Source organism: Tupaia chinensis, unplaced genomic scaffold, assembly GCF_000334495.1.
Source record: "Tupaia chinensis unplaced genomic scaffold, TupChi_1.0 Scaffold000182_1, whole genome shotgun sequence".
NCBI lineage: Eukaryota > Metazoa > Chordata > Mammalia > Scandentia > Tupaiidae > Tupaia > Tupaia belangeri.
The window spans coordinates 2,749,838-2,772,617 of record NW_006159657.1 but is presented as its reverse complement, the minus strand read 5'-3'; the positions used below and the strand labels follow the sequence as shown (position 1 = coordinate 2,772,617).

Below are 22,780 nucleotides of genomic sequence, written 5' to 3'. Positions count from 1 at the left end.
TCAGCAGGTCCAACCTTCTTTTTCTTTCTGGTGGCACCTCGTACCTGCCTCTTGCACTGCTGCTTTTCTCACCACAGAGTTTGGAAGCACTGGCCCTCCACATTAGGAGCTGGTTTGTTCAGATAATATCGACTGAGTACCTGAGGCCACGCTTTATTTCACTCCTACAACTCTAATGCCTCTGATGTAGTGCACTAAAGTGGTAAAATGGGTGATTCCTAACGGACACTGGAGGAGGATTTTAGCTGCATGACTTTGAACATTTCGGATCCCCCCCCACCCCCCGCCATCACCACGTCTCTGCCTGGCCCTTCTGGCTCCAGAGGCAGGTGTATGGAATACTTCCCAGCAGAGCGAGGTGGAGCCACTGTCTGGTCTGTCCTCCCTGACTCCTCACTGTCTCCTAACATTAGGGTCCCAGTGAACTGAATTGAAATTCACGGGTCACCTTGAAAATACCCTGAACTATTAAGATAATGTTGCTATTCCTTTCTGCCACTTGGGAATTCCTAAGCTTAGTTGACAAGGGAACCTGGTGGCGATAGTTTTCTAAGGAACACACTTTGGGAAATACTGTTCTTGTGATTTTTCTCGTCAGAGGAATTGATTACAACTTCTAATTCCAGTATAGTACCCCTCCAGTCCACCAGGTGGCACTTTATGCTGCTGTGATTTGCTGGTAGAACTGTCAGGGCACATGAAAAGTGGCTACCTTGCATAATAAACCTTATCTGTTAGATTGAGGTCTAAAGGGGGTAGGGTTTTCTCACCCTGTATATGACATTTTTAAAGGCTTTGGGGAAGCAAGGACTTACAGGCAAGATTGACTCAAGATCCCAAGAGGAGAAAGGAGCAGGGATTGTGGTGTGGCCATCCTCCCTGGGGGGTGATTTCTCGCTTTCTATCTCTGTCTCTGTCTTTCTGGCAAGCGCACATGCCCTATAGCAAAAACTCCCCCCCCCCCCAAAAAAAATATTGCATTGTCTTCACTAATTTTTTTTATTGTTGTTAAATTTTTTTAAACAGGTTTTTGGCTTAGAGCGCATGTGTTCGCCAGAGAGAGAGACAGAGACAGTGAGAAGGGAAAGTAAGAAATCACACCCCCCTCCTGGGGGGCGGGGGGGATGGCCATGCCACAATCCCTTCTCCTGGAGATGCCAAGTGAGGAATTCAGTGAGGTAGCTGCTACGCCATCTGCTGGCCCCTTCACTAATTGTTTTATAACATTTTCTACTATTTTTAAGGTGTCCTGTGTTTATTGAACTGCTCTGAGTTTTTGGTTTTTGTTCTCATATTTGGAAGTTAAGACTCCTAGGCAAGGAATCAAAAGTATTAGCCATTATGCCAACTGCTGGTCCCTAAAGATTCTTTTTTCTTCCACATTTATTTGCTTAGTTTTTGCTATAGGATGCATGTGCTCACTGGAGAGAGAGAAAGTGAGAAACCTCTGCCCTTGAGGGATGGCCATGCCATAGTCCCCTCTCCTCCATTCTCCCTTTGGGATCTTGGGCATGCATGCACACGTGCATGGCATTTTAAGCCACCAGGTCTGGGACTGGAACTACTCAGTCAGTCTTGTGGGATGCAGCCACCTTAACCTCTGTGCTACCTGATGGCCCAGGAATATTTCTCTTGACCTGACATGGGTTGAGCATACCTAATCCAAAATCCCTAAATCCCAAGTCTTCCAAAATCTAAAACTTTTTGAGTGTTTACATGACACCGTAAGTGGAGATTTCCACCCTTGTCGTCATACTATAGGTCACAGTCAAAACACTGCAGTATGAAAATATGGAAAATTACCTTCAGGCTGTAAGTGTAGGTGTCGTAAGTGAATTCTGTGTTTCTTCTTGGGTCCTGTCCTCAAGGTCACTCTTTATGTTTATACAGATACTCCAAAGTCATGTAAAAATCTCTGAAACACTTTTGGTCTTAAGTGTGTCGAATAAAGGCTGCTCACTCTGTATTCCATTTCTTTCCATGATTCCTGCAAGGTTAGCTCACAAAGACTCCTGGATGGCAGGTAGCCAGCCAACTGTAAAGAATTCCTTGTTCAGGGACCAGCAGTTGGCATAATGGCTATGTCGCTGGACTCCCATGTAGTCGACCGCGGTTCGCGTCCTGGACCCAGTGGCTTAAAACTCACGCCGGGCGTGTGAGCGTGCATGCCCAAGATCCTGAGAGGAGAATGGAGGAGAAGGGATTGCAGCGTGGCCATCCCCCCCTGGGGAGCGATTTCTCGCTTTCTATCTCTCTGTCTGTCTCTCTCTCTGGCGAGCGCACACACCCTATGGCAAAAACTTCTTCCAAAAAAAAAAAAAATTCCTTGTTCAGCTCCAACTGTTGTCTGGTCCTTCAGTGTATCCTTGGGCCCTGTAGCCCTGTATGTTGTACATCAAGGGCTGCCCACCCTGCCTCCCAGGGAGAATTAACCTCAGGAACTCAGTCTAGCTAGAGTCACGAGGTCTCAAGCTATATTTTTCTTTCTGAAGGAGAGGAGCACTTTTTTTTTTTAAACAGAATTTTTTATTTAACTTTATACATTCATTTATTTTTAACATGACTAGAGAGAGAGAGAAGGAGAGAAAGGCACCAAATCCGGGACTTGAACTGTGGTTGGCCATGTGGGAGTGTCCAGCGCCTTAACCTCCAAGCTACCTGCTGGTCTCCGAGGGGCACTTTCTTAAAAATGATGATTCTCGGGAACCAGCAGTTAGCGTAATGGCTATGTCGCTGGATTCCCACGTAGTCGACCGTGGTTCACGTTCCGGACCCAGTGGCTTAAAACTCACGCCGGGTGCGTGTGTGTGCGTGCCCAAGATCCCGAGAGGAGAATGGAGGAGAAGGGATTGCGGTGTGACCATCCTCCCTGGGGGGTGATTTCTCGCTTTCTGTCTCTGTGTCTCTCTCTGTCTGTCTGGCAAGTGCACGTGCCCTATAGCAAAAACCTCTCCAAAAAAAAAAAAAATGATGATTCTCTGCTGTTGTAGCGATTTTCATGAAAAAAAAAAAAATTCAAGAAACTTTGTTTTATGTATTCTTTCAAGATATTTGCCTGTTATTGTGACTTATTGACCTGCCTATCAGACACCCGATTTTTTAAAACTGCCATTAAAGTTTTGTTTGGCTATTAAAAAAAAAAAAAGGAAAAAAAGAAACCCACAAAACAAGTTACTGGCTGCTGAAGTTACCATCTCAGCCTAATTTTGTTCCTGAGATGAATGAATAGATTTTTTTTTATTTACTGTCCTAGTACAATCCAATGGAAATATAATATGAATACATACTTAATTTAAAAGTTTCTAATGGCTACATTAAAAATGTAAAAGAGGGGCCAGCAGGTGGTGTAGTGGTTAAAGTGCTGGACTCCCACATAACTGACTGCAGTTCGAGTCCTGGACCTGGCGGCTTGAAACTCACACTGAGTGCATGTACACGTGTGCCTGAAATCCCGGGAGGAGAGTGGAGGAGAAAGGACTGTGAATGGCTACCTGCCATCCAGTAGCCATTCCCCCTGGCACGGGGAGCGATTTCTCATTCTCCCTCTCACTGTCTTTGTCTTTCTCTGGTGAACACATGTGCCCTGTGCCAAAAACCTAAAAAAAATTTCAAAGACAGGTAAAATTAATCTGTTTGATTTAACATAGTATATCCAGATTATCATTTCAATATGTAATCAGCATAAAATTATTGAGTTCTTTTTTTTTTTTTTTTGGAGAGGTTTTTGCTATAGAACGCATGCGCTTACCAGAAAGAGACAGAAAGCAAGAAATCACCCCCCAGGAGGATGGCCATGCCGAACCGTGGTTGACTACTTGGGAGTACAGTGACATAGTCATTACGCTAACTGCTGGCCCCAAAATTATTGAGATTTTTATATCCTGTTTCTTGAACTGTCTTGGAAAAGTATCTTGTACTTTTACACTTTATATTTATCAGCACATCTCAATTCATGTGCTGAGTTTTCTTAGAAATACTTGATGAATATTTATTTTATTGCCAGAGGGCATATGCACTCGCAGGGCGGCTAGCAGGGAGCATCTCAGTGGGGTGTGGTCACAATCTTTCCCCTCTAGTTCTCCATCCTGTCAGGATTTTGGGTGTGCATACCTGGGCTCCTGGTGTGACTTTGAAGCTCTGAATGCTGGGGCACTAACTGCAGTTGACCATATAGACACCAACTCTCTTCTCTCTCTCTCTCTCTCTATTTTTACAATTTTGTGGGAGAACATGTACACTTGCCAGAGAGACAAAGGGGGAGAGAGAGAGAAAGACAGCCCCCTATGGGGAATGACTGTGCCTCAGTCCCTTCTCCATCTCTCCATCCTGTCAGGATTTTGAGCACACATATATGCCTGGCGTGTTTCTCACATTGCTGGGTCTGGGACCCAAGCCATAGGACTGGCCTTGTGAGATCTGACTACCTTAGCCACAGGTCATGAGTTGGCCCAGGCTCTGACACTATCAACCCTTAGGCCACCAAGCTGACCCTGATGTATGTTTAGATTTTGTAAAATTTATAGTTATAAAAGTGATTCATAGGGTCAGCTCTGTAGCCTAGTGGTTAAAAAAGCCAGATCCCATATGGCTGACTGGTTTGAACCCTGGCCCCAGGAGATTCTCCTGTGATTCACATAACCCAAGCTGTTTTAAATATACTTAACCAAGTTGAGTATTACTTTAAAATTTTACTTAATCAAAATAGAATGAACTGGGGCCAGCAGGTGGTGTGGTAGTTAAGACGCTGGAATTCCCACATGACTGACTGCAATTCAAGTCCCGGACCTGGCAGCTTGCTTTCTCATTCTCCCCCACCCCCACCCCCCCACCCCCGGCAAAACTCATGGGGGATAGATAGATAAATCAATCAATCAATCAATCAAACATTCTTTAAAACAAACAAAAATAAATAAATAAAATGAACTCAGCTCCTCATTGCTCATATTTCCAGTGTTGAGTAGCGACATGTGGCTAACAGCTCCATCTGGAATAGTGGCTTGGACATTGGACATGTGCCTCATTGCAGGACCATGCATCCTGCAGGAAGCAGTCGTTGAGCAAAATAACCAAGTCTCCTGTGGGCACACCCTTGAGTTAATGTTTTAGCATGTGGGACTGGTAGTCTGTTAGCTGGTGAATATTAATTGTGTAGCTTTTGTTTCTGGGAGGACCTCTTTTTATTTATTTTAAAGTACAGTTTAAAAGTCAATTCTTTATTCTTTCTGTGGTTCATGGCTTATTAAGTTGTTAGAAAAGTCAGGATGTATTTTTCCATACAAAAATATGTCACAACTTTCTCAGCAACCCAGGAGAATGTACATGACCCTAATATTAAACTGAAGTTTTAATATTAAAAATTCAAGTTAAGGCAAATTATACCAAGCATAATCGTCTGATATTTAAATATTATGTGAAAAATCAAAACCAAAAAACCTTAATGAAAAGTGTAGAGGGTCGTGGTGGCTCCTGCCCTACTGCAGAAACTACTGGAGGTTGGAGGATTGCTGCATCAAGTTCTTCTCTTTGGGGTCAGCAGGTGGCGTGGTAGTTTAGATGCTTGACTCTCACATAGTCAACTGTGGTTCCAGTCCTGGACCTGGTGGGTTACTTTCTCACTTTCCCTTTCTCTGGTCAAATTAAATAATAATAATAAATTAAATAAATAATTATTTGAATGAAAGCAAGCAAGCAATCAAGGAGGCTGTAGAGGAGAGTGAGCCAGATGAATCTGAGTGGGAACCAGATGGGATTTCAGATCTTTACTTTCTCGGTGTAGGTGGTCGCCATAACGTGATGGTGACAGTGGTGAAGGGCAACCAAAGCTATACCTGGGGTGGGGGTCAGTGGTGATTCTGTTAGTGGCAGAGAAGAGCCCCCATCATTATGAAGATGGCCAGGAATCTCAGTCTGATAGTGTAAGAGGGAGGATGCTGCTATGTTGTGGCCGAGGCCACATGGGCGTTCTGGGTTTGGTTCCTGGCCCAACCTAAATAGGTCGGTGTGCTGACACGTACCTGGGGGCCTAGCTGACTGGGAGGCTGGGGCAGGAGGGTCACAAGGCACGATACTATAAAAAATACTTATCCCTCCACCACCCACTACACACATACCCTCTTGTACTCTCTCTCACTTTGAAAAAACAAATGAACAAACAGATGACCAGGAGTAAATCTGCCTAAGTACTGAAAGTCAGCGAGGTCAGATGGATCAAAGCAGACTTAACCATGGCACAGCGAGCAGTGTGGATGTCAGCATGATCATCGGGTCTCCCAGCCCCACGTTCGGGGCATGTGCTGTTGTGAACTGTGATGGTGGCTGTGTGTGCCATGGCTGCCTTTAGCTAAGGGACACAAGACCAGGGGCTCAGCAAACTAGCCATTCTCCTCCACGAGTTGGGACAGCCCCCAGCCATTCCATGGTTCCCTTGACTACTTAGGTGCCTGCTGAAGCCACTGCTGAAATTGCTTAGTGACCAAGCAACGGGTCTTTACCCAGGTGTTCTTTCAAGAGTTGGTTACATCTTGTAGTGATCCTTGACACCAATTGTCAGGCAGTGGTTAATAGAGATCTTAAAATGGCCAGATACCAGGCTAATGGACTGTATCAAGAGTTTTTGTTTTTTAATTGAATGAGCTCTTACCATTGTTGGACCATTTTTGGTAGAAGGGGAGTATAATTCTCTTTTAAATTGTCCAGCGAATTCAGAGTTCATAATTAAAATACTGAAGCGTCATTACTTTTAGGACAAAGAATTCATTTTATAAGTGACAAAGACCCTATTGTAGAAAGCCCCAGCACTGTTAACCAAGAGTGCTCTGGATATGGAGATGAGAAGTGCAATTTCTTTCGTCATTCATACACTGTAAACTTCCGCAGCCAGTCCAAATGTTCTTTGTTCATGTGGACTGCACATTTAAGCTGCATATTCCAGCAAGAACTCCACCATATGCAGGAACTCACAGAGAAGTGCAGTTTTTGTAAATTTCTCTGTGTGAAAAATAAAGTTTCAAAATTATACTATGTTAGAGCATGTTAGAATTTGTCCTGTATAAGCAGATTGTCTTTTTTTTTTCCTTTTAAAAGTTTTTGCCATAAGTCATGTACACTCACCAGAGAGAGGAAAAGTGAGAAATCATCCTCCAGGGGAGATGGCCACACTGCAATATCTTCTCCAGTCTCCTTTCAGGTTTTTGGGCATGCATGCACTCGTGCCTGGCATGAGTTTCAAGCTGCTGTGTCTGAGACTTGAACTGCTATCAGCCATGTGGGAGACCAGTGCCTTAACTACCATGCCACCTGTTGACCCCTGTCCATTCCTATTAATGTACTTCAGTAGTTCTTGAATAGTCCTTTAAAAATTATTTGTTATTATTGTTATTATTTTAATTTGACTAGAGAGAGAGACAGAGAGAGGGAAAGCATGAAAGCAAGCTATCAGGTCCAGGACTCGAACTGTGGTCAGCCATGTGGGAGTCAAGCACCTTTACCACCATGCCACCTGCCGGCCTCCTCGACTGGCCCTTTTAACTTTGGGGTGAGGTTGTGTCTTATTCCTTTGCTCCAGTACATCATGATGATGACTTTGACAGATGTCGAATGGCCTTCCTGATGGCCACTGCTTTTTTTTCTTCTCTCCTGACTGTGACTAGCCACAAGATTCAGAATGTTGTTTTGGTTTTACCAGTTCATATCCTCAGGTCCTGCTTTTCCTTCTGGTAGCTTTGGGATCTGAACTTATATGTTGTGTTACTAAATTTTTTTTTAATCTTTAATTTTATATTTAGAGAAAAGTTGCAGAAAATAGAACAAGAGTTTTCTAATTACCTGCCTTCATCCAGACTTCCCATTGTTAACATCTTACATAGCCATTCGCTAAGGTGGTTTCGTCAAAACTAAAACTTTAATATAGTACTGTGAACTAAACCGGAGACCTAATCTGAATAGCTCTAGTGTTTCCACTAATGTCTGTTTTTGTTCCAGGATCCAATTTGGGATCCCGCATTGTATTTAGTTCCTTTTCTCAGACTCTTCCAACCAATGGCAGCTCCTCTGCCTTTGTCTTTTATGACCTTGACATGAAGAATACTGTGGAGGTGTTTTGTCAACCATCCCTCAGTTTTGTTTTAGCTGATATTTTCTTGCAATTGGAATAAGATTATATTTATGTCAAGAATACCACAGGAACAGTGCTCAGTATTTCTTACCAGAAAGCTCAGGATGACAAGTGGTTCTCCTACTGGTAGTGTTAGGGACGATAATGCGGTTAATATAGTGTTTGCTGGGTTATGCCACTGAAAAGTTGCTGTCTTTTTCTTAGTAACTAATAAATACTTTGGGGGAAGATACGTAGCCACTATGCAAAGTGTCCTTTCCAATTATTGCCCACCTAGCCAGCTGTGGCAGCACTACAGTAACTTTGTGCTCTGCAAAATGCTTCACAATACTGAAGCAAACTGGAAAGGTCCCGGGTATGCATCCTGGACGCTCCGTGACTACGCCAGACAGTGTGTGTGTCCGTCCTGGTTGGCTTAGGATGGGGATGGCTCACAGTGTGAAGGCCCAGTTGGAAGTCCTCTCTCTCTGTCTCTATCTCTTTCTATCATGAAAGAAACAAACTAAAATTTCAGCACAACTGGGATCAGCAGTTAGCTTAATGGCTATGTTGCTGGACTCCCATGTAGTCGACCGTGGTTCGAGTCCCGGACCCAGTGGCTTAAAATTCACGCTGGGTGCGTGTGTGTGCGTGCCCAAGATCCTGAGAGGAGAATGGAGAAGGGATTGCGGCGTGGCCATCCCCCCTGGGGGGTGATTTCTCGCTTTCTGTCTCTCCGTCTCTCTCTGTCTGTCTGGCGAGTGCACGTGCCCTATGGCAAAAACTCTCCAAGAAAAAAAGTTTCAGCAAAACTGTTGCGCACTGATTTTAGTGTCCATCGCGGATCTCTTCTGCAACTACTGTGGGGTTCAAGTGGTGTCCCTCAATCTTCCCTCATTATTAATGGAATTCTCTATGAAGAGGAGGTGACTCTTCTCACATATTAATATTATGTAGTCATGGGTATTTATTTTGTTCTATGTACTCTCCTCATTTATTTTTGTTGCTCAGATTGTTCCAGCTTTAATCATTAGGACTGCCTTCAGTTGGCTCCTATGTCCTTTGGATAAGCCCCATCCTTTCATGAGCACCTCTTTACTCTGACGTGACCAGGTATTTTAGGCTTAATTGTTTTTTTTTTTTTTTTTGCTGTAGGGTGCGTGCACTCGCCAGACAGAGAGAGAGAGACAGAAAGCGAGAAATCACCCCCCAGGGGGATGGCCACGCCACAATCCCTTCTCCTCCATTCTCTTCTTGGGATCTTGGGCACACACGCATGCACATGTGCCTGGCGTGAGTTTTAAGCCACCAGGTCCAGGACACGAACCGTAGTCGACTACATGGGAGTCCAGCAATATAGCCATTACGTTAACTGCTGGTCCCTTAGACTTAATTTTTACTTTCCTGGCTCCAACTCTGCAATCTACCTTTTCACCAAGAGCCCAGTTTCTTTTTTAAGAGAATAGCATTTGGAAATCAAGATCTGGGTGAGAGATGGGCTCTTTGGTATCAGGATATCTTTAGCTTGTAGGTTCTTTCAGCAGGTAGAACTGGGAAGTAGCGACCAGCAGATGGTGTAATGGCTATGTCATTGGACTCCCATGTAGTCAACCATGGTTTTATTCCCGGACCCTGTGGCTTAAACTCATGATGTACGTGCATGCCCAAGATCCTGAGAGGAAAATGGAGGAGAAGGGATTGCGGCATGGCCATCATCCCTGGGAGATGATTTCTCACTTTCTGTCTCTCTGTCTCTGTCTTTCTGGAGAGCACATGACTCTATAGCAAAAATCTCTTAAAAAAATAATATTTGGGAAGTATATGTATTTATACCTATGCATATGTATGTTATCTATACTTCTATATTATTCCTCTCTGTGTAATACACTTTATACTAATTTTCTCTGATTTCAATCTAACACATTTTTTAAAAAAGAATTATGTATTTAATTATTTGAATTTTTGACCAGAGAGAGAGAGAGAATGAGAAAGCAAGCTGCCACATTTGAGACTTGATCTGCGTCAGACATCCTGGAGCCCAGTGCCTTACCATTGCCACTTCCCAACCCCAATCTAACACATTTTTAGCCTCCTCTTAATATGTAACTTTTTATTCAAACAGTGAGAATCCTGGTTTTCATTATGACAATATATTTACTTAAAAGAAGTAAATAAGTTAGTAGTTCCAGAATTCCTAACTTACACTCCTGTGAGAAACATACTTACTATATTTACAACATTTTTATACAATTCTTTTTTTTTTTTTACATCAAAGTAGTTTTTTTTCATGAGAGTAAGAGAAAGAAAGACACCCCCTGGAGCCAGCTCTGTGGCCTGGTGGTTAAGGCAATGGGATCCCACATGGCTGATCCTGTGGTTTGAGTCCTGGACCCAGTAGCTTGAGAAATGTGCCAGGTGTGTGTGTGCAGGCCCCAAATCCAAAGAGAAGGGATTGTGGTGTGACCATTCCCCATGGTGGGGGGGAAGTGGGAATGCTTTCTTTTTTCCCTCTCTGGTGATTGTACATACCCTCTAGCAAAAAACCCCACAATTTAAGAAAAATGATTTATTTACCTATTTACTTGTTGTGATTCTCAAGCTGCCCAGTCTGAGACTCAGACCACAGTTGGCCTTTTGGGAATCTAGCGCCTCAGTTACCATACCACCTGCTAGTCCCAGTTTCTTTCTTTCTTTTTTTTTTTTTAAATTAAAAAAAGACAGGTGCCTTCAACAGGTTCTCACAGCACAGCACCCCCAGCCTTCCAAGCTAGCTATCAGTAGGATCACGATGTTCACCTGGCGTATGCAGCTCAGTGTGCAGGTCAACACAAACCCAGTGTTGCTTGAACGGTGCATTTCTCTGAGCGGCTGAGCGGCCCTGTACACAGTTTTTTCTGCCTATAGTTCTACAGCAGCCGGTCAAGCTACTTACTGTTTTCCAGTCACTTAGTTTAGTTCATACCCCCTCCCCACCGCCCCTTTCACTGCAGTGTCACTCGTTGGCAACAGTTAGGTTTATTTGTGAGTGTGGTATTCTATGTTGGGTTGCCACATGTCACTTGGTTTTAATGGTTTGTTTCCTTTGGATTATGTGAAGGGCATGTGACTATCACATGTCCCTAGGAGTCCAGTAGGACAACTTCTGCTCAGAGAGCCAGCCTCCTCAGCCCTGCCCTCCAGTTCCTACTTCCCCTTTTCCCACCCACCCCTACAGGTAACAGTGCTTCAATTTCTGGTTTATTCTTCCTGTGTGTTTTTTGTTTTGTGCCACTTTAAACTCATCAGTTTTATATTAAAGATTGTCCTCCATGGCAGAAGAGACATATTTATTCCCACTTTATCTTTGTCAGCTACACCTTATCCAAGAGAAAGAGGGTACCATTGCTGGAAGGTGGGAACTTCGTGTGTTTATGACTGTAATCTTTTTATACTTTAACAACTTGGGTATAATTGGTAACATTTACAGTTTATTTAACATCTAATAAAGCAGAAAAGAGATAGGAAATAATATACTTCTATTTGTTTGTTTGTTTGTTTGCTATAGGGTACATGGACTTAGAAAGAGAGAGAGAGAGAGAGAGAGAGTGAGAAATCACCCCCCAGGGAGGATGGCCACACCACAATCCCTTCACCTCCGTTCTCTTCTTGGGATTTTCAGAATTCATGAATACATGTCCAATGTTCTGTTCTGTTCTGTTCTTTTCTTTTTTCTTTCTTTCTTTCTTTCTTTCTTTCTTTCTTTCTTTCTTTCTTTCTTTCTTTCTTTCTTTCTTTAAGTATTTTATTTAACTTTATTCATTTATTTATTTTAATTTGATCAGAGAGGGACAGAGTGAGAGAGAGAGAAAGTGAGAAAGCAAGCTGCCAGGTCCAGGACTTGAACTGCAGTTGGCCATTTGGGAGTCTAGCGCCCTTAACCATCACGCCACCTGCCAGCCCCCCAATGTGATTTTTAACCCTTTGGGTCCAGGACTTGAACCTTGAAGTCAGCCATGTGGGATCCAGCCACCTTAACCTCCAAGCCACCTTTTGACACTAAGAATGCACTTTTTTATACACTCTTTTTTTTTTTTTTTAAAGAATTATTCTATTTAACTTTATTTATTTTTAATTTGATGGGAGGTGGGAGGAGTGTGCCAGCCACCAGCTCCAGGACTTGAACCGTGGTCAGCCATGTGGGAGTCCAATATCCTTAAACACCACACCACTTTCTACATTGTATTATTCATCCTCCTGTAACACTTAATATTTTTATAATCACCCAAATATTATATTATCATATAATTCATGAAGGGAAATGAAAATGGCATACATAAAGATCAAGTATTCTTTGGTTTCTCTTCCCCAACACCAAACGGCTGCTACTATCCTTTCAGATTCCTTTTTTTTTTTTTTTTTGAGAGGGAGAGCTTTTTGTTATAGGGCATGTGCGCTTGCCAGAAAGACAGAGAGAGACAGTGAGAAATCCCCCCCCAGGGGGGGATGGCCACACCACAATCCCTTCTCCATTCTCCTCTCAGGATCTTGGGCACGCACGCACATGCGCCCAGTGTAAGTTTAAGCCACCGGGTCTGGGACTCGAACTGTGGTTAACTACATGGGAGTCCAGCGACATAGCCACTACACCAACTGCTGGTCCCAGATTCTTTACACTTTTCTAAACTTATGTGCGGGGTGGAAGTGTGGGCATGGGAGGGCATATTTTTGTGAGTGTATGGTTCTTTTTTTCCCCTTAAACACAAAGGATACACTTCATCTTCTTTGGCTTGCTTTTATCACCCACATGTCTTGGAGGTCTATTTGTGCTGTATTGATATCCCTGCCTCATTGGATGTGACATCTACAGAGTATTTCTTGGTGAATATCCTTGCACGTGACTTGGAAGTGGAGGTGCTGGCAGGGTCCAGCCCTCATGTAACCCCAGCAAGACCACTCTCCCAAGTGGCTGTGTGCCTACCTTCTCTACCAGCGTTGTATCAGAATGCTCTTTTCTCTACTGGTCATCGCCGCTTCTTATTTCCTGTTTTTTCACCGTCCACCCACTCTCTTTGTGCCTCTGTCTAAGCTTGAGCTTAGGGCAGTTTGAGGGTCAGAGTGGTTCTTTGTCTTAATTTGCCTTCCTCTGAGGTAGTTGAGTTGACGTTGAGCGTATTTCTACATGTCGGCCATGTACATCCCTTCCTGTGCTTTGCCCATTTCGAACTGGCTTCTTTTTCTTACTGATTTATGTGAGTTCTTTGTATATGCTAGGCTCGTTCATTCAACAAATACTTACTGATCCTTCTTATTATATGCCCCAGGCATTGCTGTAGGTGCTGGGGTACCAGCAGTAAAGGTCTCTAATTACGTGAGCTTACATTCTGAAGAGGAAGTTGGATCAAGAAACTCTTAACTACATGAATAAGATTATGTAGACTTTTTAAAGTGGAATACATAAAATAGGGTCCTGGTGGGGAGCCCCAGGTCCCCTTTCAGACCCTGTTCCCTGAGTATTTGCTGTTAGGTGGTGTCAGAGAAGATGTGAGCTGAGAAGAGTGATAAGAAGCCAGCCTTAGGAAGTGTCCAGAAACAGCACGTGCCTCGGCTCTGAGGTGGGCCTTATGAGCCAGGGAGACAGGGTTTCCAGGGGACAGGTCATGTCCTCACAGAGGGACATATGGGCTCCTCAGCACAGGTGTTTGTCAGAGAGGTTCCTATCAGAGTAGACTTGGTGGTTTGAAGGGCTGAGGTCTGTTTCAGGAGGAGGGTTCCTTCCCTATCTAGGTCACCAGAAGGAGCTTGGCTGAGGGGATTTGTGCACTGAGACTTGATCACTGGGTTTTGTGGTTGTTTTAAGGCATAGGCCTTTTCTTTAATAAAGGAAAATTTTCTGTTTCAGATTACCTAGGAACAGTACGATTTGGGGTTATCACAAATAAACATCTTGCGAAACTGGTATCCTTAGTACACTCTGGAAGTGTGTATTTACATAGACATTTCAACACATCTCTTGTAAGTATTTTGAAATCACATTTATATTAGTGCAGTGGTTCTTTACCTTGTCTAGGTCATAGACTCCTTTTGAGAATTGGGTCAAATCTGTGGATACTGTCCCTAGGAAGGCACACAGGATTTTATGTGCAGATCAAGCGTTCCTCAGCCCTAGAGTCCATGTCCCAGCCTGAGAACCCATGCATTAGAAGGCTCTGAGTTAACATCTAGTCTCCTTGGTGAATATGTTTAGATTTTGGTATGGCTTTGTTAGTTTTCCTTCTTGGGTGAACTTGCAGTTACTCTGTTGGAGAATCACTGCTCTGGGCCCCTGTTCTCGGAGGCTGGTGTCCGTGGGTGAAGAGATGCTCCTTGGTTCCTTCCATGAAGGGTGGTAACGTGCCATGCTTTTCTCCCAGCTGATGGAATGGGTTTTTGGAGTTCTTGTCAAGTCACAGTGAGCAGTTGATGGCTTCTCTCCCAGAGAACCTCGGTTTTCCATTGTTGCCTTTGTTCCCTGGTTTCATTTGCTTTTTGATGGAGCACCTGCACCTCCGCTCTTTGTGAGCGTTGACCTGTGCCCTGCTTAATCCTGTGCTTCTGCTCTGGTCACTGCTCCTTCCTCAGCCCCATCATGGAGTGTTTATTTTCTTAAGTGTTTTCTGTCTCTCTAACATCGACTGTCAGTGATGTGCAGGATCGACAGCTCTGTGCCCAGCGTACCTGGCCTTTTTACACTCGCACTCCCCCTTGGTGCCACCTGTAAGTCTGTGCCTTCTGAGTTACTGTCTGGCCCTCTCCAGGGGGTGCCCCCTCCCTTGCCAGTCACCCTAGCTTCTGTATATTTCTAGCCCAGAGGTGTGCTTTGCTTCTTGTAGTTTTATAGTCCTGAAGTCAGAGATAGTTTTTGTTTTCCAAATAGAAACGTTTATTTCAATGTTTGAGTATGTTTTTCAGATTTCCATCAACTCACTTTGAGAATTACTGCTGCGACTGTTCTCAACCATCCACCCACTCCCTTTGTGCCTCTGTCTAAGCTTCTTTCTACTTCATCTGCTTTTGCTATCATTTCCTATGCCCTTCTTTTCAGCGTGATATACAGTCTACGTAGATCATATTTATAACGAAGGGTCCTAAGGAGGAAATTTAACACAGATGGAGAAAAACAGTCAAGACTGTGTAGCGACACTGAAACACGTATTGGGGCTTCTGCTTCCACTGGTTAGCTTTTAAGGCTGACCAGTTGGTTTAGTAGTAGAACTCTTTACTAGATGAAATAGTATGGGATGCCAGTATTTAAAAAAAAATAGAAGTAGTGAACATATTTGTTGTGAGGTCATTTAAATCTCCATGTTAGGGCTATCTAAGGTCTCATTTTGTGAACCCTTTAGCAGTTCTCCTTGCAACCGGTGTTGCATATCATTGGAATTTCAAAAATAATTTTATGTTCACGTACAAAACAAAGAAAGCTAAGTGTCTCTTTCCTTCATCTGTCCATACAAGGTGTGATCTATGGCCCTGTACAAGTCTAGGTCTCTCACTGGCTTGCTCAAATGTCCTGTCTCTGTGCCAGGTGTTCATCTAGTCACAGGGATGCAGGTGAGCAAAACAGACATGCCCCTGCCTTGTGGAGGTTCTGTTCCTACCCATGTGGGGCAGCATTTGACCCATAAAATGGGGTCCTGGTGGGGAGGGAGCCCCATGTCCCCTTGCAGACTCCATTCCTTGAGTATTTGCTCTTAGGTGGGGTGGTCAGGGGACCTTCTCAGAGAAGTTTTTACCTAGGTAAAAAGTCAGAATAACCCTAGACTCTGGTTTCTGTTCCCCCAGGTATACCTTGGTCATTTCGAAAACATGCAGTAACATTTTATTGCTCTCCTAGGGACAAGGTGTTAGAGGGAGTTACCACCACGATAGGTGGGGGAGTTATTTTTTGATAGGCAAGTCTGTCTAAGAGGAAAAAAGATGAATCACATGCTCTGGAGGTCACCTCCTATAACCCCTTTTGCAGAGGAAACACTCCATCTGCAGCAGTGGCCCGGGTGTTAGCTGTGCAGCAGCAGGGCCCGTGGCCACCTGAGTCTCATTCTCCTCCCTGTGCAGCGGTGGGGCTGATCGGGCCTCCTGAGGGCAGAGCTGTTGTGCTTGGTCCTGCCCTTCTTTGCTCAGCTTTGTCCTCTGCATTTGTCCTTCACAGGTCTTCCCCCGGGAGGTTGTGAACTACACAGCTGAGAACGTCTACCAGTGGGCCTTAGAAAACCGGGAGACAAACGGGGAGACATTCTTTCGATGGCTGCGGCCACATGGAGGCAAGAGTCTCTTGCTGCATAACGAGCTGAAGAAAGGACCAGCGCTTTTTTTGTTTATACCTTTCAATCCCTTAGCCGAAAGTCATCCTTTAATAGATGAGGTAAGAGAGGCCAGCAGGTGTCATGTTTAGAGTGCTGGACTCTGACATAGCTGATCGCAGTTGGAGTCCGGGACCTGGTGGCTTGAAAATCACGCCAGGCACATGTGCGTACCTGCCGCAAATCCCTGGAGGAGAATAGAGGAGAAAGAATTGCTGCCTGGCCATCCCCCAGGAGGTGGCTTCTCAGTCTCTCTCTCTCTGGCAAGTGCTTGCATCCTATAGCAAACACCTTGGGGAAAAAAAATGATAAGAGCCATAACATACGTTAAAGGTGCCTTATGAGGAAGAGGACCTCAGTCACATGGCCTTCCTTCCGTCCACACTGAGTCCTTCATGCCAACAGCTGTGCTTCTGTGGAGCATCTCCTTTAACTAGGCAGGAGAGCCCAGCCCACAACAGAGCCGGCCACGGCCTCTCTGCCACATTTTCTGACAGCTGCTCGGGTCTTGGGTGAGTAGGAGGAAGAAGGGAAACAGAGCCGTGCCTCTCTGGAGAAGGACCAGATGACCCTCTTCCTGAGACGACTGCTGTCGGAGTGGACAGGAGAAACACGGTCAGGCCTGGCAGATGCCATTATCCTGAGGGGTTTGGTCATACTCGGGCAGCAGAAATGAGACACGCAGCCAAGCAGCCACGACACGGAGACCAGTTGTGTTCCACACCTTTCCTGGCATGCGCGAGCTAGAGTGGTTTCCAGAGATACCAGCGTCAGCAGTGGCTCTGCCTCCCGCTCTCACTGCCTCACCTGGTGCACACAGCTCTGGGTGTGAGTTTATTTTATACATGAGTCACTGAGAGGCACCTAGAGTAATAACAATTAGCAGAGAGCCTGGGAGTGCTAAATTGGATTTACTGAGGTTTTTTTTTTTTCCCCTCAAGGGTCCCTTAATTGGCTCAAACCAATTTCATATAGCCTGTGTACCATTGGCCGGAATAAACAGACATGTGGGCCTCCCTGGGCCCCTCGGTGCTAGTGTGGCCATCTGCCCAGAGGGTCAGGGCGACAGCAACTCCATCCCATGCCAGATCCCTCACTGCTACTCTGAGGGCTTTTGTTAAAGTTATAATCTTTACCAGCGAGCATTCGGAACTAACTCTGCTGGAAAGGAGAAAATCATTCTTTCTCCTCTGAGTAGAAAAGGCTGAAAGTAATAAAACTTAATTTCATTAGAAAATCTTCACTACCTGGATATTTTATGATTTTCTCTTTCAAATGACTAGGACTTTACCATATCCAATCTTAAGAGCTTAGAGCTTTGTAGGAAAGGTAAGGTTTTTAACCAAGGTGGTGGCTATGGTTATGAATTTGTACTTCAACTTTTAAAGTTTCTTTCTGGAGAGTTCTCTTGTTTGGGCATGCCAGGGTCCTGGGCAGGGGGTATTTTGTGGCAAAAAGGGCTAATGGGAGAAGATCTTGAAAAAATTTATGGAAGGGAGGGCCTTGGTGGCTTCTCTGAGAATTTTAGGAGTAACCATCAAAGACTCAGTGATGAAGGAGATGTGACCAGAGCTGTGTGTTGCCCCCAGGAAGGTTTTCCTAGCAGTAGGGTTTCAGAAAAGTGAAGAGTAAGAACCTGAACTTGGGCAGTAGTGGTAGAATCTGTGATCAGGAAAGTAGTGACCCTGACCAGAGATAAAGAAGTTACTGGGCATTTGGGATGATCATCACAACCACACAAGATGAGTTGCAACCCATTATATAGGAAGCCACAGAAGTACTTAAGGAAGATTTTTCCATCACCACCCTAGGCCTGTTGTGGGGCAGAAAACTGAGGAAGCTTACTTTGTTGGGAGGTCGTTTGAGAGTGAGCGTAACAGAGTTGGGGCATGTCAAACAAGGATGGCTGGGAGAGTTGTAGGGGTGGGTGGGGGCAGTCTAGGGTTTCAGGAGTGACCATTGGGTGGCCACACCTAACCTAGGACTGGGAACTGCTCTTATACATATGTGAACCTGGGCACACGTTCCTCTATACTCATGCATCCACAGCCACACACAGAAAAGACAGTTCCTGACCCCAGCATAAGGCAGCCCACACCCTGGTGTCTCTAGAGAGCTCTAGAGAGGTTATAAGATACCACAATGTGAATTATGCAACTTGTTAATCAAAGGAAATGCTTATCTCAGCCAACTGAGTCTCTGTTACTTGTTTTCTACTTTTTTTTTGGAGAGGTTTTTGCTATAGGGCGCGTGTGCTCGCCAAACAGACAGAGAGAGACAGAGAGACAGAAAGCGAGAAATCACCCCCCAGGGGGATGGCCACGCGGCAATCCCTTCTCCTCCGTTCTCCTCTTGGGATCTTGGGCACGCACGCACACGCACCCTGCGTGAGTTTTAAGCCACCGGGTCCAGGATGCGAACCACAGTCGACTACATGGGAGTCCAGCGACATAGCCATTACGCCAACTGCTGGTCCCTGTTTTGTGCTTTAAAAGCATTTCTTTGAGGCATTTACAGCCTATGGGTCCATAAAGAAAAACATGTTACTGTGTTCAGACTTTCAAACTTCTCTGATTAAAGACAATACAAGGAAACATCTTTAGTGCAAGCATTTTATTTTATTTTTTAAAATTTGCTGCAAGGCACATGTGCTTCCGGTGGGCAGAAGGTGGGGTGAGGGAGAGAAAGAGCAAGAGAAAGTGAGAAAATATCCCCATGGGGACAGCCATGCTGCAGTCTGTTTTCTGTCTGTTCTTGAGATTTTGGACATGCACACACATGCATCCATGGTGTTTTCCAGGCTGCCGGGTCTGGGACTTGAACCAAGTAGTCAGCCATGTGGGATTCAGCTGCCTTAACCACCACTCCACGAGCTGGTCCTATTTCAAACATTTAAAGTTATTTGCCAAGTTTTCCTTAATAGTTAACTTGAAATTCAGTAAGACAGCAAGTGATACACATCATGTGATGTAACTTGAGATGTGTTTTTGAAACCTGCCTACTGTGTAAAAGGAACAGAAACATAAAAGCCAGTTCCTTTTATGGGACAAAATAACAATACCCTACTCTTCAGAAACATTCCTGGATACAAAATGTTTTTCACTTAATAATATTCTTTACATGGTGCTTTGTGAAAGCTATTAACAATGTAAGAGCTAAAGAAAGATATTTTTTAGAAATTTTCTCCTTAATATAATTAATTCACTTCCACTTGGACATTTTGCAAAAGATTACAGTGAGTCATGAAGTTTTACACGGTTTTTAGTGGTGGGAGAGAGTTAGTATCTCAGGCCAGGCCTCTGGGAGGCTGTGGTGGTATGAACGGAAGGGAATAGGCAGTTTGACAAGGGGCCAGATTGTGAGTAGGTCAGGAGTCACCAAAAGTCATTTGACCGAGGGAACCAGCAGTTAGCATAATGGCTATGGTGCTAGACTCCCACGTAGTCGACTGCGGTTCGCGTCCTGGACCCGGTAGCTTAAAACTCACGCCGGGTGCATGTGCGTGCGTGCCCAAGATCCTGAGAGGAGAATGGAGGAGAAGGGATTGCGGCGTGGCCATCCCCCCTGGGGGGTGATTTCTCGCTTTCTATCTCTCTGTCTCTTTCTGTCTGTTTGGCGAGTGCACACTCCCTATAGTAAACACCTCTCCAAAAAAAAAAAAAGTCATTTGACCGAGCAGTGTAATGCTTAGGGTTGTATTTATTGTTATTTTTTAGAGAGATTTTTGCAATAGGGTGTATGCATTTGCTGGAGAGACAGAAAGTGAGAAATGACCCCCCTGGGGGTAGCCATGCCACAATCCCTTCTTTAAAGTAAGTGATGGCAGTGTGGAGGGTCACCGAGGACAATGAGTGAATGGTGGTGGTCATGGCATGGAGGCCTGATGGGGATGGGAAGGAGGGGCCTGCTTAGACACGCTGAGGTCAGAGCTGCTGGATTTGCGGCTGCTGAGCTGAAACTGAGCATCAGCTGAGTGGCTTGCTTGAGAATGCTGCTTCCCAGAGAGGAGGGTAGGAGGAAGGAGTTGAGGGGGGAAGGTAAAATGGGTGAAAATGGGTGGGAGTGTTGGGCCAGCCCGTGGATTGGTGGGTAAGGCGGCTGGATCCCACATGGACAACTGTGTGGTTGAGTCCTAGACCCAATGGCTTGAGAAATATGCCAGGCATATTTGCATGACTGCCCACAATCCTAAAAGGAGGGAGAGAGGGAGAAGGGACTGTGGGGTGACCATTCCCCATGGAGGGTGCTTTCTCACTTCCCTTCTCTCTCTCTCTCTCGTGAGTGCATATGCTCTCTGGTAAATTAAAATAAATAAATAAAAAGGATGGGCATGTGATATGCCTTGAAACAGGTCGAATTGGTGACCTCCTTTTTTTTTTTTTTTTTTTTTTAAAGGTTTTTGCCATAGGGGGACTTGTTTTGCCCTTGCCAGAGACAAACAGTGACAGAGAAAGTGAGAAATCACCCCCTAGTGGGGAGGGCCATGCTACAATCCTTTCTTCTCCCAGGATTTTGGGCACAGATGCACATGCGCCTAGTGTGATTTTCAAGCCTCCAGGTCCAGGAATTGAACCTCAGTTGGCCACATATGGGAGTCCAGTGCCTTAACCACCATAACACATGCTGGTCCCAGTAGCCTCTTTTGCATGTGTTTATTTGGAAATGTATATGCTCTGGAAGAGTCTTATCCACTCATTAGGTGTTTTGGAAGCTTTTAGACTTATTAGTGAAGTTGAAGAGAGAACTGAGGGTGGAGGAGTTTGAGAGGCAGAAAGGAAAATACATTCAGTGGGAAATGGAGAGATTAAAATTCTGCTCCTGGGAACCAGCAGATGGCTAATGCCTACAGCGCTGGACTCCCACACAGTCGACTGCAGTTCGAGTCCCAGACCTGATGGCTTAAACTCACTCCAGGCGCGTGTGTGTGCGCGCCCAAGATCCCGAGAGGAGAATGGAGGAGAAGGGATTGTATTTAGCATGGCCATCCCCCCTGGGGGGTGATTTCTCGCTTTCTGTCTCTCTGTCTCTGTCTTTCTGGAGAGTGCACGCAAAACCTCTCAAAAAAAAAAAAAATAATAATTGTGCCCTTGGTGCTTTGAACACCTATTGTTTGTCATTGGTTAAGCCTCTTCAGCTCTCCAGGCTTACTTCTTGTACTGTGGCCTAAGATGTCTCTAAGACCCCTTGCTTCTCCAATAGAGTGGTTCATTGTTGAGAAGTCATTTCAGTGTTTACAGTAATAGGTTGTGTGCGCCGCTTCCTTTGAGGCTGTCTTCCTGGCCTGTCTGTCACCTGTGACTCAGACTAGACCACAGGGCTTCTCCCTCAGTCATCCTCATGCTGTTCACCCACCCTGCCCTGTCTTTCAGATCACCGAAGTGGCCTTGGAGTACAACAACTGCCACAGGGACCAGGTGGTGGAGCGCCTCCTGCAGCACCTGCGGCGCGTGGACGTCCCAGTGCTGGAGTCCCTGGCCTCGGCACCACCGGCCCCGCTGCCAGAGCTGCCGCTGATTGCGGCTTCCCCCTGTTGTAACACCGTGGTGCTGCCCCAGTGGCACACCCTCTCTGGGACCCACAACGTCTGCGAACTGTGTGTCAACCAGACCGCCGTGGGCCTCCGGCCGAGCTCGATCGGCATGCCTCAGTGCAGCTTCTTTGAGATGGCAGCAGCTCTGGATTCTTTCTACCTCAAGGAGCAGACCTTTTATCATGTGGCATCAGACAGCATCGAGTGCAGCAATTTTCTAACTTCCTACAGCCCTTTCAGCTATTACACTGCATGTTGCAGGACCGTAAACAGGGGCGTGGCGGGCTTCATGAATTCTGAACAGGATGCCCCAACCGTTGCGTTTTCTTCCCTGGAGAAGAAGTGTGAGGTCGATGCCCCCAGTGCCATTCCTCACATTGAGGAGAACAGGTATCTCTTTCCTGAAGTGGACATGACTAGCACGAACTTCACAGGCCTGAGCTGCAGAACCAATAAGACCCTGAACATCTACCTTTTGGATTCAAATTTATTTTGGTTGTATGCAGAAAGACTGGGTGCTCCGAGCTCCACTGGTGTAAAAGAATTTGCTGCAATTGTTGATGTGAAAGAAGAGTCTCACTATATCTTGGATCCAAAACAAGCTCTTGTGAAGTTCACCCTAGGTACTGTAAGCAGTTTACCTCCACCGAGCATGTTAAGTTTACCTAAACTTTGGTAGCTTTTATTGAGATTCCCTCCTTTTTTTTTTTTTTTTTAAGGTTTTTGCCATAGGGTGAGTGGGCTCATTGGAAAGAGACAGAGACAGAGGAAAAGTGAGAAGTCACCCCTGAGGGAATGGCCACACCAAAATCCCTTTTCCATTCTCTTCCTGGGATTTTG

General features: G+C 45.1%; 1 protein-coding gene across 1 annotated transcript in view; it reads left to right on the top strand.

Annotated features, from left to right (window-relative positions):
• The window catches only part of TXNDC11 (thioredoxin domain containing 11), a gene marked incomplete at its 5' end in the record, with an annotated part of 70,636 nt that overhangs the window by 33,674 nt on the left and 14,182 nt on the right, over positions 1-22,780 (top strand). Inside the window, 3 exon segments of the mRNA XM_014587069.1 lie at positions 13,971-14,083; positions 16,260-16,472; positions 21,780-22,563. Coding sequence (XP_014442555.1) covers positions 13,971-14,083; positions 16,260-16,472; positions 21,780-22,563 — 1,110 coding nt within the window.